The sequence below is a fragment of the Mizuhopecten yessoensis genome, unplaced genomic scaffold (genome assembly GCF_002113885.1).
Source record: "Mizuhopecten yessoensis strain PY_sf001 unplaced genomic scaffold, ASM211388v2 scaffold11169, whole genome shotgun sequence".
In the NCBI taxonomy this organism is placed as follows: domain Eukaryota; kingdom Metazoa; phylum Mollusca; class Bivalvia; order Pectinida; family Pectinidae; genus Mizuhopecten; species Mizuhopecten yessoensis.
Genome location: NW_018408914.1, coordinates 1,066,103 through 1,083,509, shown reverse-complemented (window position 1 = coordinate 1,083,509; position 17,407 = coordinate 1,066,103). Strand labels below are relative to the sequence as shown.

The 17,407-nt window shown below is 36.8% G+C and overlaps 1 protein-coding gene across 1 annotated transcript in view; it reads left to right on the top strand.

Moving 5' to 3' along the window:
• Positions 1-6,689: 6,689 nt before the first annotated feature.
• LOC110467319 overlaps positions 6,690-17,407 on the top strand; it is a 16,660-nt gene continuing 5,942 nt past the window's right edge. Inside the window, exons 1-6 of the mRNA XM_021524409.1 lie at positions 6,690-6,730; positions 11,570-12,507; positions 12,666-13,853; positions 14,428-14,760; positions 16,084-16,250; positions 16,732-17,015. Of these exons, the coding sequence (XP_021380084.1) occupies positions 11,640-12,507; positions 12,666-13,853; positions 14,428-14,760; positions 16,084-16,250; positions 16,732-17,015 (2,840 nt within the window). The 5' untranslated portion in view covers positions 6,690-6,730; positions 11,570-11,639. The remainder of the gene's footprint in view (positions 6,731-11,569; positions 12,508-12,665; positions 13,854-14,427; positions 14,761-16,083; positions 16,251-16,731; positions 17,016-17,407) is intronic.

Genomic DNA, 17,407 nt, shown 5'->3' with positions numbered 1-17,407 from the left:
CACCTTCCGCTTACACCCCGAGTACAAATACACACTGTACTCTAATCTAAATAGATTAGATTGTACTACGAATAAGAATTATTTCTACGTATCTCTTTATCTAATATCCATAAACTTTCAGGTTTTTTTTAGATATTTAATCAATTCTTTACACTAACAAGTAGATGGAAACACGATTGGTTTTTTTTAAATTTAAGAATACATTATCTGTTGTAGCTTAACATAGTTAATTTGTGAAGAGATTAAGGAGTTTATAGTCAGCTTTCCTCATTATTCTACATGTACATAGTATTTCAAAACACGTTTGATATAGATTTTCAATCTTTTGCCCTTTAATACCACTGAATTTAACTGTTAACACTTACATTATACTTATAACTACCCAGCATTACAAAACCAAAAGGTAAAGGTTGAACACCTTCTGTACATGTATATGACTTAAGGCTGGGGTGCATGTAGGATGATTTTTTATTTTATTTTTTATTTTTCAATCTTGGTCAAACACAGTAGATGTTGTTTCGGCTGTGCTATGGTGACAAACGCTAAGAGGGACTGGTCCTTAAGTGGGATAATGTTTAGGTGTAGATCTGCAAGCGGTTATGATTAAAAATAGATTTTCGATCCTGGGTGTTTTTGTTTTGATTAAATTTTTACCAAGTTTACTTTTTTCAGTGGTTATATAATGTGTAATCTATAGAATTGTGCGTAAGAGAGGACCAGCTATTAGCATCAGATTCTTCCAATGTTAATTGTCGTTTGCCATCTCAAACTACCGGAAGTGTGTATACGTGTGTGTTGTGAGATGACCAGTAGAACCTGTTTAGAATATTTAATTGGATTGAGGGGTAGGATGTCAAGTACATACTGATTATTAAACCAGCACCTGGGTACATAGACGTTAAGGAAAGTGTCTGTTTGTTCAAACAGGAATATTGGCCAATGGGTTAGAAGAAGAGTTAACCATTAGTTTGTCAATTGTGGTTTGAAATCACGAGGATCACTGGGGAACTTCATGGAGCAACAAATGGCTCGGTTTATCAAAGAAATAAGATATTGATTTGCATTACATACAGATATTATTTATCTCTTGATAGAATAACCTTTTTGGATATAAACTATTTCATGCAAATTCTACTCCAGTAATAGAGGACTGAATTGTATCGACTGTAAATTACTTTAATTCTGTTTAAAGTGGTTACAAATATATAGATAGATAGAAAGAAAATAAAACCTTCACAGAGTTTCTTTACCAATTGTACATAGATAGCATTACAAATATCAAACAGCAAAATGATTAAATGGATTGTTTTTAAACGCGCTCACTGATTTGAAAGGTGAATAGGCTCTGAAATAAGTAGCTTGCTTGATATGAGTGATCATGACGAAGTTAAAACAGTATGACTTGGTTAGGTTGAATTTTCTGCTTAAAATCAAACATTTAAGTGGATTTGAATTGTTCAGCTTGATTTATGTAAAGGAAGAGGAAGCATGTAAATGATTATGACTAAATCGTTGAAAAATGATATATTCTTAATAAGACATTAAGAGATTCGTGACTGTTTGATATTTTATGTATAAACTTACCATTAACATTACCATGATGCTATAGCCGGTTTTGTAACACAAGGTTGCATGTATGCTGACTGTATTCTGCTGTCGTCGTCCTGAGATTTTAATGCCCAGATGTATACAGCTACCATAGGTTTGGACATGTTTGCCATTTACTGAATATGTGAAGCCGGTCTTGTTAAATCTAAGGATGTTGTTATCAGTTGCATTTGATCATATAATTGTTCGACTGGTAGTAGGTTGTTTTCGCTGTATATCATGTGCAGCATTTCAAAGGATTTTGGCTAGCCGAGCCAGGTCATACATGTATGCACAGAAGGGAAAATGGAAACAAAATAATCCTTCAGTATCGGCAAAAAGACAGCTCGAATATAAAATCGATAAAACTAGCTCAAAATAGAAAGGAAAGCTTTATATGGAGGAACCAAATAATAAAACCGGATGTTTAGATAGTGTAAGCGTGTTCTGTTTCATCGACATTGCTCACCATGTCAATTTAGGTCAAATTCAAGTAATTAAGGTGGCGTCCTCAAATCGAGAACCGTAGTAGTGCAATGAAACAAAAACAAATGACTAATGAGCAGAATCAAAAACATAGAATTTCATATTTCACAGGGAAATCGAATAGTTCCCAATGATTTCAGTTTTCAGAATCATGAAGAATCCGATGCGAATGGGCCGGGAGGGAGAGAAAAATGGACCTGATAAACATCTATATGATGCTTATCCTCCGACCTTGGTTTTACGGCGCTGTTTTCATTGCTACCTCCAGATGTGCACCAGCTCATGTGAACTGGCTGAACTAGTAGCTGGATAGCAGGTATACTGCTCCAGATGTATCAGCGTATGTGCTTGCTGACTTGCATTGACAACAGTTGTTAATTGCTGCATTGTCTATCATCACATGGTGTTATCACAAATGTCTTTCACTAATCGTCACAATCACAGATGATGTCTAATTCCTGCCTAGCCATTTGTCCCCTCTCTTCCTCAAAATCCACTAGAAAGATATCTACGCCTCTCCACACTTCCGAGATGAGTTTTTCCTCTCTTTTTTCATTATACCTAAAGTTCTACTGGTACTTCATCACAAGTTGTTGGTATTTCGCCAACTTTCTCCTGTATGGTTCCTCTATTCTCTCTGCCTATGGGACCATGACTGTCTGCTTGGTTGCCTGTGATGATAACTAGTACGATATCTGGTCATAACCACAGGGACTTGAGAATTTGTTCCAGCTATATTTGGACCTAAACTAAGGTGTTTAGAGTAATTTCACACGTTTGGGGGGTTTAGATCAATTTTCGGTAAAACTGCCACCCCAATGATGATAAGCTGCGAGAAGGGTTGAAAGCTATCGATGTATATTATCATCATTGCGATCACGGAGGAAAAAATAGTCAAAGCTATTGGCAGATTGAAAGTAAACAAAGCTGCTGGTCCAAACAACATACATCCCGAATTCCTAAAGGAGACTGCAGACCAAATATAGGGCCCTTTAAAATACATTTTTGAAAAATCTATGGCAGAAAATTGTCTTTTGAAATCCTGGAAACAAGCAAATGTCACACCAATTTTTAAAAAGGGGAACAAGAAAGATGCAGGGAACTATAGGCCCATAAGCATATTATCAATTGTGGGTATACTGCTCCAGCGAATTATTAGAGACGAAATAGTGGAACACATGGAAAACAACAACGTTTTCTCAATGGAGCAGCACGGTTTTAGAAATGGCAAGTCTTACACCACACAACTATTAGAATATATTGACGACTGGACAGAAGCTATTGACTAAAACAAGCAAGTAGATGTAATTTATTTGGATTACAATTTTTTTTTGACAAAGTACCCCATAGGAGACTATTACTTAGAGGTTATTATATGACCATTTTGATATCATATCCCTTATCAGCCCGAGAGTCCCGATATCAGCCCGAGGGGCCAAAGGCTCCGAGGGCTGATATCGGGACCGAGGGCTGATAAGGGATATGATATCAAAATGATCATATTATAAACTTTTTATCATATGTTCAAGTAACAAAAAATCAAGTCAACAGGAAAAACAATTAGATAATTTAATCAACAATGTCAACTGAAACAGATTATTACAAGATGATATTCAGTCAATTCTTAATAAATATCGTTTCAAATCGCTGCTGTCAGTAATTATTATTAGTCCGACTACTACTATAGTATTCATTGCAGATGAAACGCCATGATGTATTCACTATCCGAGTCCGTTATGACATTCACTCTCCTTTTCTTTAAAGGATTAGGCCCAGGGTTAAAATTGATTGTGAATGAACCGCCGTGAATTTGTGCACCAGTAAACAGACTGTGGTATTTCCTCTCCCTGGTTTGTTAACATTTTGTTTGTTAACGTCTGCTCAACACACTGTCTAAGCAAAAAACCAACTGACAGCGCAAATCCGGAACGCTTCGGGCGCTTCTCATATCCAATACAGAAGTAGAGGTGTTCCGAACAGGGGGTGCATTACGAGAATTGTTATCGCTTGGAGTGGGGGGGGGGTGTTACATTACGAGAAACTTATCACACGGGTGACCGGAAGTGGTATCAGGAGTGGTCAGAAGTTATCAAATATGCAAAAACACTCATATTCTAAGTAAACATATGATAAATAAAGTAAAGGGATATGACATCAACGGGGACATATTGGGATGGATTACAGACTTCTTGAATGATATGGAGCAAATCAAGCACATGTCAAGTCATAATTGTAGTCCCCCAGGGAAGTGCGCTGGAGCCAGTCTTATTTCTCATCTACGTAAACGACCTTCCCGAGGTCATTCATAACTTGACCTGACCAAAATGTTTGCAGATGATCCAGGAGAACAGGGGCAACATCTTCAAGAGGGTCTACACCGTTTAAACAACTGGACGAGAACATGGACGATAGAGCTAAACTCTGTTAAGTGTAAGCATCTATTATTAAATCAATGAGCAGTTAAATGTGATACTTCATACAACATTATCAAACAGGGGGAAGTACACAAACTAAAAACTGTTAACAGTGAAAGGGATTTTAGGTGTGACTATAAACACTAATCTAAAGTTTAGTGAACATGTAAATCTGTCAGTAGCCGAAGCAAACAGAAATGTAGGAATGATTTTTAGGACCTTTAGCTGTGTAAATAAGGCAATGTTCATAACCCTATACAAATCCCTTGTAAGACCATATCTAGAGACATCTGTTGTAATCTGGGCACCCGTGCTTATAAAGGATAAAATATCCATTGAAAATGTCCAAAGGAGAGTCACTAAACTGGTCCCTGTTATCAAAGACCTATCCTATCCTGAAAGACTTGAGGCTCTTGGGCTACCCACTATGGAGTACAGGAGACTTAGGTCAGCATTCAAGTAAATAAATAAATAGGATAAACAAGAACAACCAGAGGTCACAACTAGAAACTAGAAAAACTAAGGTGTAGAAGTTATCTGCGTGGCCACTCGTTCAAGTTCAGAATATTGTAAATAACTGGAATGGTATCTCTGATCAAATGGTCAATGCGCATGCCCTATCCATGTTTTCTTTTAAGACCAGGTTGAACAAACACTGGGAAAATCAACCAATAAGTTTGAACCAAGCTTCTACTAATTAGCTGGGGAAGTACATATAGCCTTCCCTAATTCCAGTTTAAATTATTTCAACTCTTAAAACAAATGAATCGTTGTCGAGTGAAAAATTAAGAAAACATTCTGAGTGCTTAACCGATTTTCGTTCGGCGACCACTCTTGGCAAGATGTCATCATGATTGTATACTCTTTAAACTGATGCAAACTTCATTATTACACATTAAGAATTCGTTTCCAAAGTGGTAATTAATTAACCGAGTAATGAGAAAAACAAAAGACAAACAATTACGATAAAGCTTGATTTTTTTCCTATCATTTTTCACTCGACATCGATTCATTCCGGCCATCTCTTTTGCGATTAATTTGAAAGGTGTATTCAAACCGTTGGTATCATCCTACAGAGTACAAAATTCCCTTGGCTGGAGTGGTCTCCGAACAAAAATTCAGTAATATTCGAGATATATGTATTTACTTAAACGAAAGCAGTTGAAAATATCGCCATTTTTGTTTCGTGGATGTTCATTCCGGCTACCGCTCTCACTTCTACTTTGAAATATTCCTAGCATAACTTATACCATTGTAACGGGTGTAAAATTATCTTTCCTTAGCTGGTCTCCGAATATAAATCCATTATGTATTATGGGAGATATATCCTTATGAATACAATAATTCATCAAAAATATCTTCACACCAGAGTGCATTCCGGGTTAGGGTGGTAGGTAAATCTTGTACCCCGTTCCCGGACCCGGACTGAAACCCCGTACCGGGAATATAAAGATATTTTAATATCTCATTAACGCGATCGTTTATATTTTTTATAAAAATACAGAATAATTTCAAACATTATTTTCTAAATTTGTCAGTTACAAAAATGTATATTTATCATCTACTAATTTAGAAATCGGCGATAATGTGTATTTCAAGGGGGTGCAGTCAACCGTGAAAATCACGGTTTTTCACATATAATTAGAAATTTAGGGAAAATTAACATGTTATTTTCAGATATATAGAAGAAAATACCTTACTGTTTATAATTATGTAAGTTTCGTTGAAATAAACAACATATTTCACATGAAATTCTGACTTTGTTGTGATCGCGGGTGTTTTGTTTACTCCCGTACCCGTACTAAGGGGACATCACTCCGTCAAGACTCGTGCTAAATATGCATAATATGTAAAAAAAAAAAAAAAAAAAAAAAAAAAAACTTTTTCATTTTTTTTTTTACATTTTATAATCTGCTTTTTTGAATAATCTCTTATCACAACACATCAAACGCCACAAGCTTATTAGATGTAGAAGGTAAATGATACTCCATTATATTTCTTTAATCCATTGTTGATTATAATCTATATTTTTATAAAAAAAATATAAACGATCGCGTTAATGAGATATTAAAATATCTTTATATTGCCGGTACGGGGTTTCAGTCCGGGTCCGGGAACGGGGTACAAGATTTACCTACCACCCCGGGTGGGTGCTCGCTCCGTACCCAATATTAGAAAGCACCCAACCCTTCATTCGGAACACCTCGCCTTTTCACAGAGCAATGACATTCAAGGTCATTTTGGTGGGTAGTATTTTCTTTCAAAACATTTTTCTTTTAATTTGGCCTACTATGCCACGTTTTAATACACTCTAGGCTTGCTAGCTATTGAAAAGATCTGTAGAATACTAACACTTGTCTTGACGGTTGTGTTGACAAGTATACAATCACCATGGCGAGTGATCATGATCACAGGGGTTCGTTACAAATGTCTGAAATACATACATATGATATATGACATATGATACCTATACGATAGGTATATATACCCATGTGATCCGACATATATATACATATGTGTGTTCTGTAGAAAGCTCATTAGTTATACCGGTGTTTTTTTTTGTAAGGATCATGATGGAAGAATTGAACAAAAATATATGGGCCTATATAATATTGTCTAGTCACCAGTTTCTGCGCGTTATGTATTTCCGCGCAGCTATTTTATCAAGCTATATCTCGTAACTACGTGACCTGCTGGACACAACACAAGGATATTTTAGACGTTTGGCCATCGTCTGTAAACTGACTCAAAAATTACCGGAAGTTCGTCCAGAAAACATGAAAAAATAATCACCGATTAAAAAAACACGCATAAATATGCAGTTTTGCTTAATGCACTTTTTATCTTGCTCAAAATGAACCCATACCTGAAAAAACAGTGATATATTTCATTCATGAACGGGTCTTTTTTGTAGTCTGACAAACGTACGAAATTTGTCGTATGCAAATGAGGCCACATCTCCTCGCCGATTTTTAGCCCACCATCATCTGATGATCATCATCATCACTCAGGGCTATTCAAATCACCCTGCGTCCGTGGTCCATCGTCCGTCCGTTGTCCGTCGTCCGTCTGTAAACAATTCTTTGTTATCGGTATTTCTCAAGAAGTACCAGAGGGATCTTTCTCAAATTTTATATGCAGGCTTCCCTTGGTCCTAAGCTGTGCAGCTAGGGCAACTTTTGAGACTGATCGGATAAACAACATGGCCGACAGGCAGCCATCTTGGATTTTGATAGTGAAAGTTTGTTATCGATATTTCTCGGGAAGTATCAGAGGGATCTTTCTCTAATTTTATTTGTAGGTTCCCCTTGGTCCTTACAGCCATCTTGGATTTTGATAGTGAAAGTTTGTTATCGCTATTTCTGGGGAAGTATCAGAGGGATCTTTCTCTAATTTTATATGTAGGTTCCCCTTGGTCCTTAGCTGTGCAGGGCAACTTTTGAGATTGATCGGATAAACAACATGGCCGACAGGCAGCAATCTTGGATTTTGATATTGAAAGTTTGTTATCGCTATTTCTCAAGAAGCACTAGAGGGATCTTTCTCAAATTTTATATGTAGGTTCCCCTTGGTCCTTACAGCCATCTTGGATTTTGATAGTGAAAGTTTGTTATCACTACTTCTCGGGAAGTATCAGAGGGATCTTTCTCTAATTTTATATGTAGGGTCCCCTTGGTCCTTAGCTGTGCAGGGCAACTTTTGAGATTGATCGGATAAACAACATGGCCGACAGGCAGCAATCTTGGATTTTGATAGGGAAAGTTTGTTATCGCTATTTCTCAAGAAGTACCAAAGGGATCTTTCTCAAATTTTATATGTAGGTTCCCCTTGGTCCTGAGCTGTGCAGGACAATTTTTGAGACTGATCGGATAAACAACATGGCCGACAGGTAGCCATCTTGGATTTTGATAGTGAAAGTTTGTTATCGCTATTTCTGGGGAAGTATCAGAGGGATCTTTCTCTAATTTTATATGTAGGTTCCCCTTGGTCCTTACAGCCATCTTGGATTTTGATAGTGAAAGTTTGTTATCACTAATTCTCGGGAAGTATCAGAGGGATCTTTCTCTAATTTTATATGTAGGTTCCCCTTGGTCCTAAGCTGTGCAAGGCAACTTTTGAGACTGATCAGATAAACAACATGGCCGACAGGCAGCCATCTTGGTTTTTGATATTGAAAGTTTGTTATCGCTATTTCTGGGGAAGTATCAGAGGGATCTTTCTCTAATTTTATATGTAGGTTCCCCTTGGTCCTTACAGCCATCTTGGATTTTGATAGTGAAAGTTTGTTATCACTAATTCTCGGGAAGTATCAGAGGGATCTTTCTCTAATTTTATATGTAGGGTCCCCTTGGTCCTTAGCTGTGCAGGGCAATTTTTGAGACTGATCGGATAAACAACATGGCCGACAGGCAGCAATCTTGGATGTTGATATTGAAAGTTTGTTATCGATATTTCTCGGGAAGTATCAGAGGGATCTTTCTCTAATTTTATATGTAGGTTCCCCTTGGTCCTTAGCTGCGCAGGGCAACTTTTGAGACTGATCGGATAAACAACATGGCCACCATGCAGCCATCTTTGATTTTGATAGTGAAAGTTTGTTATCGCTATTTCTCGGGAAGTAAGGGATCTTTCTCAAATTTTATATGTAGGTTCCCCTTGGTCCTTACAGCCATCTTGGATTTTGATAGTGAAAGTTTGTTATCGCTATTTCTGGGGAAGTATCAGAGGGATCTTTCTCTAATTTTATATGTAGGTTCCCCTTGGTCCTGAGCTGTGCAGGACAATTTTTGAGACTGATCGGATAAACAACATGGCCGACAGGTAGCCATCTTGGATTTTGATAGTGAAAGTTTGTTATCGCTATTTCTCGGGAAGTAACAGAGGGATCTTTCTCAAATTTTATATGTAGGTTCCCCTTGGTCCTGAGCTGTGCAGGACAATTTTTGAGACTGATCGGATAAACAACATGGCCACCATGCAGCCATCTTTGATTTTGATAGTGAAAGTTTGTTATCGCTATTTCTCAAGAAGTACCAAAGGGATCTTTCTCAAATTTTATATGTAGGTTCCCCTGGGTCCTGAGCTGTGCAGGGCAACTTTTGAGACTGATCGGAAAAACAACATGGCCGACAGGCAGCCATCTTTGATTTTGATATTGAAAGTTTGTTATCGCTATTTCTCGGGAAGTAACAGAGGGATCTTTCTCAAATTTTATATGTAGGTTCCCCTTGGTCCTTAGCTGCGCAGGGCAACTTTTGAGACTGATCGGATAAACAACATGGCCAACATGCAGCCATCTTTGATTTTGATAGTGAAAGTTTGTTATCGCTATTTCTGGGGAAGTATCAGAGGGATCTTTCTCAGATTAACAACATGGCCGACAGGCAGCCATCTTGGTTTTTGATATTGAAAGTTTGTTATCGCTATTTCTGGGGAAGTATCAGAGGGATCTTTCTCTAATTTTATATGTAGGGTCCCCTTGGTCCTTAGCTGTGCAGGGCAATTTTTGAGACTGATCGGATAAACAACATGGCCGACAGGCAGCCATCATGGATTTTGATATTGAAAGTTTGTTATCGCTATTTCTGGGGAAGTATCAGAGGGATCTTTCTCAAATTTTATATGTAGGTTCCCCTTGGTCCTTAGCCAAGAAATGCCTATAAATAAACATTGTTGTAAACACGTCTGAATGACGTCACGCAGCAACATTTGTGACGTCATCAGTCCGTCTCTGGTTTTGTTCAAAGGTGCAGATGTTACACAAGTCGTACTGATACGAACAGCTCCAAATGTGTGTGTGTAACAATGTTTAACATTGAAATAAATGGCTTTTCTTAGCTGCGATAGTTAATTTTCGGTAACTTGAAGAAACTGATTAATGCTGTTTGAGTAAGATTACTGGGACCGGCTGAGATGAGATCAATTTACATTTCACAAAGGCTCAGGCCTGAACAAATATGAATTTCTAAATCGGTGATCAAAATTATATTTTTCATCGGTGAACGGTCCTCTAAAGCTTTTTCCCTCGACTTTTGGATAATTTGTCGCATACTTGTAGCATCTCCGATCGTCTTGCCTGTCAACCGGAAACATAACGGGTTTTTTTGGGCTTGAAAACTTATTTAACAGAGACTACCCCAGGTGTTGTAAATGTACTTACTTTTTCATCTAAAAATCAGTCTTTGGTAACTGTCTGTCTCTTGACGTAATCATCAGCGATTGTACAGCAGTATGTACCGGTACTTGTACTTTCAGGCCGACAACAAATTCTTTTCAAATATAAATCTAGCAAATATCTTGATGCTATTTTAATTAAAGTGTTGTAAGATAGCTGAATGCTAGGCACAAACAATACTTTTTTTAATATATACTGGTTGAGATTGTTTTCTAAATACATATTGCATGAAAATGGAAAATGAATTATCAAATCTTTCCGAGCGTCATTTCCATAAACAAGCATTGGGTCGTCAGTATTCATGGTATATATACCAAAGTACACATCTAGAATATTTTTTTACTTGCATTGACGGCTCAGTCGACCATGAAACTGCAATTAGCATTGAGATATGAGTATTTTCAATTTCTATATAATGCATTTACACTAAATCACAACCAACAGGCCCTAGATTAATGAGTTAAGTTGACGAGATGTCCGTCGCACAGACCCAATTTTTAGGATTCGTTGCGTTACAAGATATTTCATAACTGTTTTGATTAATAAAATAACTGTTCCTCTTCTTGTAAAAATGTTTGAAGGCTTTAACTGTGTTGAAGACTATTGTGACGTTATTAAGTCACACTCTTATATATTATGACGTCTTATGGCATTTTCGTCACGGGGTGGCGAATTTGCCTGCACTAACGTTATGTGTTACTCCAACATTGTTGGAGGTTTACACGGTGAGGTACTTTTGACAGGCGCCGTCGCAGTCGGCAAAATCATATCCGATAGAAAATTTCCTATTTACCTATATGTCTAAGCTAGTAGGTACATGCAAATCAGTGTTATAATTAAAACTCATATAAAAGCTTAATTTTCATCTCTTCTACCATTTGTTATGTCTTGCATCTTGATTTTTCAGATTTTGTAAAGAAAAAGGAAGCAGAAACTGGTATTATAAGCAGAAACTGGTATAAGAGAAACTCTGGACAATGAAGAATTTCATAAACCATTTAACTAAAATATGGCATAAAATAACTAAGAAGAACAAGAAAGAAAAAGGTCAGACTGTTGAAACTCTTCCCAAGTCTTTATCAACAACTAGTCTTTTGAGCCAGGCTCCTTCTCTTAGCCTAGCTAGCTTACTTGAAGATGATTTTGTTCCCTATGAACGCCAAATGTCTTGCAGTGTCAGGTCACTGCCCTGTTTGGATGATAATTCTTCCATTCAAAATCTAGAATATAAGCAAACATCAGGCCATTCTTCGAGTCTAGAGCTCATATCCAGGAACCGGTGTTTAAGTGGCAGATGTACTTACATTAATTGTTCAACTGTGGGGCATTCCAGTTACCAAAGTTCATTTTCCTGTCAACTTGACACCTTTGACCTCTTCCCATTCAAACCAAAGTCACATTTTGGCAGCCGTAAGAGGGTTCTGAACTTGGAGAATGATGATTTTATTGAGAGGCCAAACCAATTTGACATTCTAAAGTCTACTGAGGTGGGGACCTACATGGGACAACATCACAAGAAACAAAAATGTCAAGTTAACAAGCTAACAACAGAAAAAACAAAGGAGCATGTTGACTCACATCAAGTCCACCAATATAGACAGAAGGATAAGGAACCAGTTGTTATAAGAATGAAAGACTTGCATGAAAAACATCATCCCAAGAAAAAAGCACATTTATTTCAACAGAAAGAAATGAAAGGACAGAAAATGTTGAGGAAGGGCGGGGATAGAAAAGGAAGTCCTAAAAAGAAAGTACATGTATTCCACCAGAAGGATGGGGAGAGAAAAGGAAGTCCAAGAAGGAGAGCACATGTATTTTACCAAAAGGGCAGGGATAGAAAAGGAAATATGAAAAGAAAGGTGCTTTTACAAGATAAATTCTGGGACAGAAAAGAACGTCTTAGAATTCAAAGAGCACATGTATTTCACCGAAAGGGCTGTGGCGGAAAAGAAATTCCTAGAACGAAAGCAATTGTATTTCACCGAAAGGGCTGTGGCGGAAAAGTCTTCGAAGGAGAGCACATGTATTTCACCAGAAGGGCAGGGATAGAAAAGGAAGTCTTCGAAGGAGAGCACAAGTATTTCCCCAGAAGGGCAGGGATAGAAAAGGAAGTCTTCGAAGGAGAGCACATGTATTTCACCAGAAGGGCAGGGATAGAAAAGGAAGTCTTCGAAGGAGGGCACATGTATTTCACCAGAAGGGCACGGATAGAAAAGGAAGTCTTAGAAGGAGAGCACATGTATTTCACCAGAAGGGCAGGGATAGAAAAGGAAGTCTTCGTAGGAGAGCTCATGTATTTCACCAGAAGGGCAGGGACAGAAAAGGAAGTCTTCGAAGGAGAGCACATGTATTTCACCAGAAGGGCAGGGATAGAAAAGGAAGTCTTCGTAGGAGAGCTCATGTATTTCACCAGAAGGGCAGGGACAGAAAAGGAAGACCTAGAAAGAAAGTACATGTGTTCCACCAGAAGGACGGGGAAAGAAAAGGAAGTCTTCGAAGGAGAGCACATGTATTTCACCAGAAGGGCAGGGACAGAAAAGGAAGACCTAGAGAGAAAATACATGTATTCCACCAGAAGGATGGGGATAGAAAAGGAAGTCTTCGAAGGAGAGCACATGTATTTCACCAGAAGGGCAGGGATAGAAAAGGAAGTCTTCGAAGGAGAGCACATGTATTCCACCAGAAGGACGAGGATAGAAAAGGAAATCTTCAAAGGAGAGCAATTGTATTTCACCAGCAGGGCTGTGACAGAAGGGAAAGTCTGAGAAGGAAAGCATGTGTATTCCACCAGAAGGGTTTGGATCGAAAAGAAAAAAACATGCCTGTATTCCAATGGAAGCTTTTGGGAGGAAAAAATTGTCTTGGAAGAAATGCTCATGTATTTCAATTGAGGGTGTTTGATGGAAAAGATGGTGTGGAGGCGTGGGCCAAAGAACAACTTTTCTGCAGCACACCAGTATTGGACCACAAATGCTCAAGGACAAACTCCGGGAACAAAAAAAGAAAAAAGCAACTAAATACACCAAGGAAGCTACTTCAGAAAAATCCCTGGGAAACATGGCAGACAATAGAAACAGAACACATGTTTGGAAAGAAAAAAATAGTTCAGAAACAAGCTAAGGACATTTCACAACGAAATCTCAGAAAACTTCCCGGGAAACTGACTACAGAACAAAGATATAAAGTTCAAAGTAAGTGTTTAATTTTGATTTTATGAAGCAGTTGACCTTTTACTGAACAAGCAAAATATTTAGCTGCGTGGTTAATTTTCCTAGGTAGAAGCTCATTGGCTAATTACATTTTTAATATCTTTATTTTGTCAAGGGGCTGGTTGGAATAGCAAAAGGTTCTGTCAAACTCAACTGAATCAGTTTGTGGAATTGTTGTTTATACAATGATGCCCATATTTAAGTTTACTCATATAAATATTTTTGATACTATGTATATATTTCATTTACACCAAATTCAAACCATTTAGAATAATTTTCGTGGAAATGAATAAGATTTTGTATGATTTTTTTCTTTCTGTTACAACATTATATATTAAAAGCTCTATTTTAATATACGTCATTTTCTGTCAACTGTTGAGTCTACATAATCAACATTTCTTGCAATATAACTTTTTTCAGTGTATGTTTTTTAGTCTTTCATACAACGTACAATGTAAAGGAGGCAATCGCATCTAAGTTGATCCTTTATTGATACAAAATTAATTATTAATCAAGAGCTTTGTTATTCTCATTTCAAGATATGTTTATTACTTAGGAGACGTTGGACAAATCATTGGGCGGCCCTGGCCAGTTTTTAAGAGGAGACCGGGTGGTAAAACTTCTTTACCCAATTTGTCACGTGTTCTGCAACCCAGAAATGAGCAGGCTAAGCAGGATGCTCAACACAGACCTCAGCAGCCTACACAACCTGAGGTTCAACAGACTTCTCAACTTCAACAGGGTAGACATGCTGCTCAACTCTTACCTGTACAGTCTGAGCAGGATTCCGAATCCATAGACCAACATACAACCCATTTTGGTGCTGTTCATCATGACATGTCACAGACTGAACAGGCTGCTGGGGAACGTGAAGCATACAGTGCTGATTGTAAGTTATCACATTGTAGAAGTTGTTCCTGTGTGTACTCATGATCGCTGGTTCTTTTTATACGAAAACAGTAAAGGGCAGCATGTTAAAATGTGCTAGCTGTCAATCAAATCATAACCTTGTAGAACTTGTCCCACAATTTTCAACTAGCACTGTATCATTTGAGATCCGATGTGTTTGATGAGTATTGTATGAAGATTTCCATATCATGAGCTGGCAATGCAGTATTAAAATTTTCTGTAGTCTGGCCTTTTGTTATTCCTCTGGCCTGTTTGAACCTTAAAAAATTACCAAAAACTGAGGAATATATTCCCAATTTCAACACAAATATTGCTATATTTTCCCAATTTATAAAAGAACAGTCTTTTATAAAGTTAAGGTAACAAAAACACTGCCATAATGCAATTTTTAAACCAGTTAACAAGGAACAAATAGAAAAAAAAGACAATTTGTCATATTCCAGGCCATTCAAGAAAAGCATTTTCCAATTTCATCACATCCAGGAAATAACTCAACTTTCCTACATAATAGAATACAAATTACCGGTAAAAAAAAAAAATGGTAACATTTGAATATTTTGAAAAGGGTTTCACATATATATATTATATTTTACATAATATCAATTGGTTCCAAAAAAAAATTAAAAAAAAAAAAAAAATCCTTGTAATTTCAGTTCTTGATAAAATCATGTTAGTCTGCATAATACACAGGTGAGCAGTGCATTGACATTTGTGAATTATTTACCTTTACCTATTTGTCAAGATATTAATGCAAATTTTCTGAAATCATGCCTCAGCTATAATTTGTAAACTGATATTAGGTATCTTAATGCTACTTGAAGTACGTACAGGTATCACCCAAAGGTGGTGTGTGTGTAGTGCACTTTATGCAGGTCTACTTTCTGTGACCTTCATCTCTAGGTCAGAAGATTGGACCCAGACAAAATGGCTCCGCATGTTAAGATGAAACTAACCTGAATTAGGTTGAGTATTTTCATGTTTGAAGACATATTGCAGTATATAGGACAGAAATGTCATAACTTGTAAGTGAATGCTGTTCAGATGTATTTTAGATAAAGATGTCAGTTGCAAGATTTCACATTGTGCATTTTGGTGAGTTATGGTTGTATTATAGGAAACATTTTACATCATTTACATCTATAATTTTTGATAGCTTAATTGTTCATGGGCATGTTCTGATATAAATCTTGAAATCTACTGATCAAGTCAACTACATGTGATTTTTTTACCAAAGATGTTTCATGTTTTCTCCTGCCTATGATCATGAGAATAAAACTTTTATTTCTTTTTTTTTGTATTTCAGTCCAAAAAAAGTTGCCTTCTGCAAAAGGGTGTGTGGTGTTCAAAAGAAGAAGTCTAGTTCTGTATCATACCTGTCAGATAGATTGTATTTTGTTTACAATCTTTCTCTTGGTTCACCATCATCCACAAATGGAACAGATGCTTAGAAATGCTGATGATGATTTTCAGGTATAGCATACAAACTGTATTGTGGAACTGGTGTAACTTTTAGTTCATGATGGAATGACAGTAAGCTGGTGTAGTCTTCAGACTGATACTGTACATTTATTAAGTATTCGTAATGTGATATAGCTACAGTGTATATTTTTTAAAAAATCAATATAAATTATTTACCTGTAGTATACCCTATGTAAGTCTATGAATTCTAAAATTTTAATCAATTCAAAGAGTAGCAAAAATGCTAACTGCTGTCTCTAATAATTATGTAAGAGCTCACCACTCAAGGTAAATACATCTAATCTTTTTTGTTTATTTGCCAAAGTGTTCAGATAGAGTATAAACATTTACTTGTCAGTTTAATTGCCATTTCCTCACCAGTGAGTTCAAAACACCTTTGTAAATATTAGCTCCAATTTACTTTTTTGACTGTTTGCTACGACTGATATTATTACTTCAGTATTTCTGATTTCATTTTCTCACTAATTTTCAGTGGTTGTACTGTATTTGGAATAAGTGCAGGACAGGAAAGTTTGAAGATGCAAAGCTAGCATTCTGGCTGAGACATGGAATTGCCCTTCCAGAGGAGGACTTTATTGACTTCAAGGTCAAATTAGAAGCAGATTGGATTTTGGAGCCACTGAAGATAAAAATCTTTCATCAAATGTCCAAATGCAAGACTTGTAATGAATCTTGCGTTTTTGGTGAGGTAGATCAGGATGAATACTTCCAGAACAGCATCGGAGCATTTGCAAAAAGATGTGTTGGACTTGGGAAGTAAGACTTTTAGATGTCAAAAAATTTAACTACATAATCTAGCTTTTGATTTTTTACTTTTAAATAGTGTTATGAAATTATTCATTCTGAGAATAATTTTCTATCGTTCTGATACTGTATATGTTGTACTGGCGTGCATGGATGTGTTTATGGTCATGATACACATATTAACCACTTTTTTTCTCAGGTGTTTAAGATTCATTTATATTATCGATTAAAACATTATGTAGCTGAAAGTTATGACTGTGTTACCTGCACTTGTAAGTATTGTGTTGGACCAATATGATCAACTTTTATTACCTATATAGCAGTTTAAGTTTTGTGTTGGACCAATAGGATCGACTTTTATTACCTATATAGCAGTTTAAGTTTTGTGTTGGACCAATAGGATC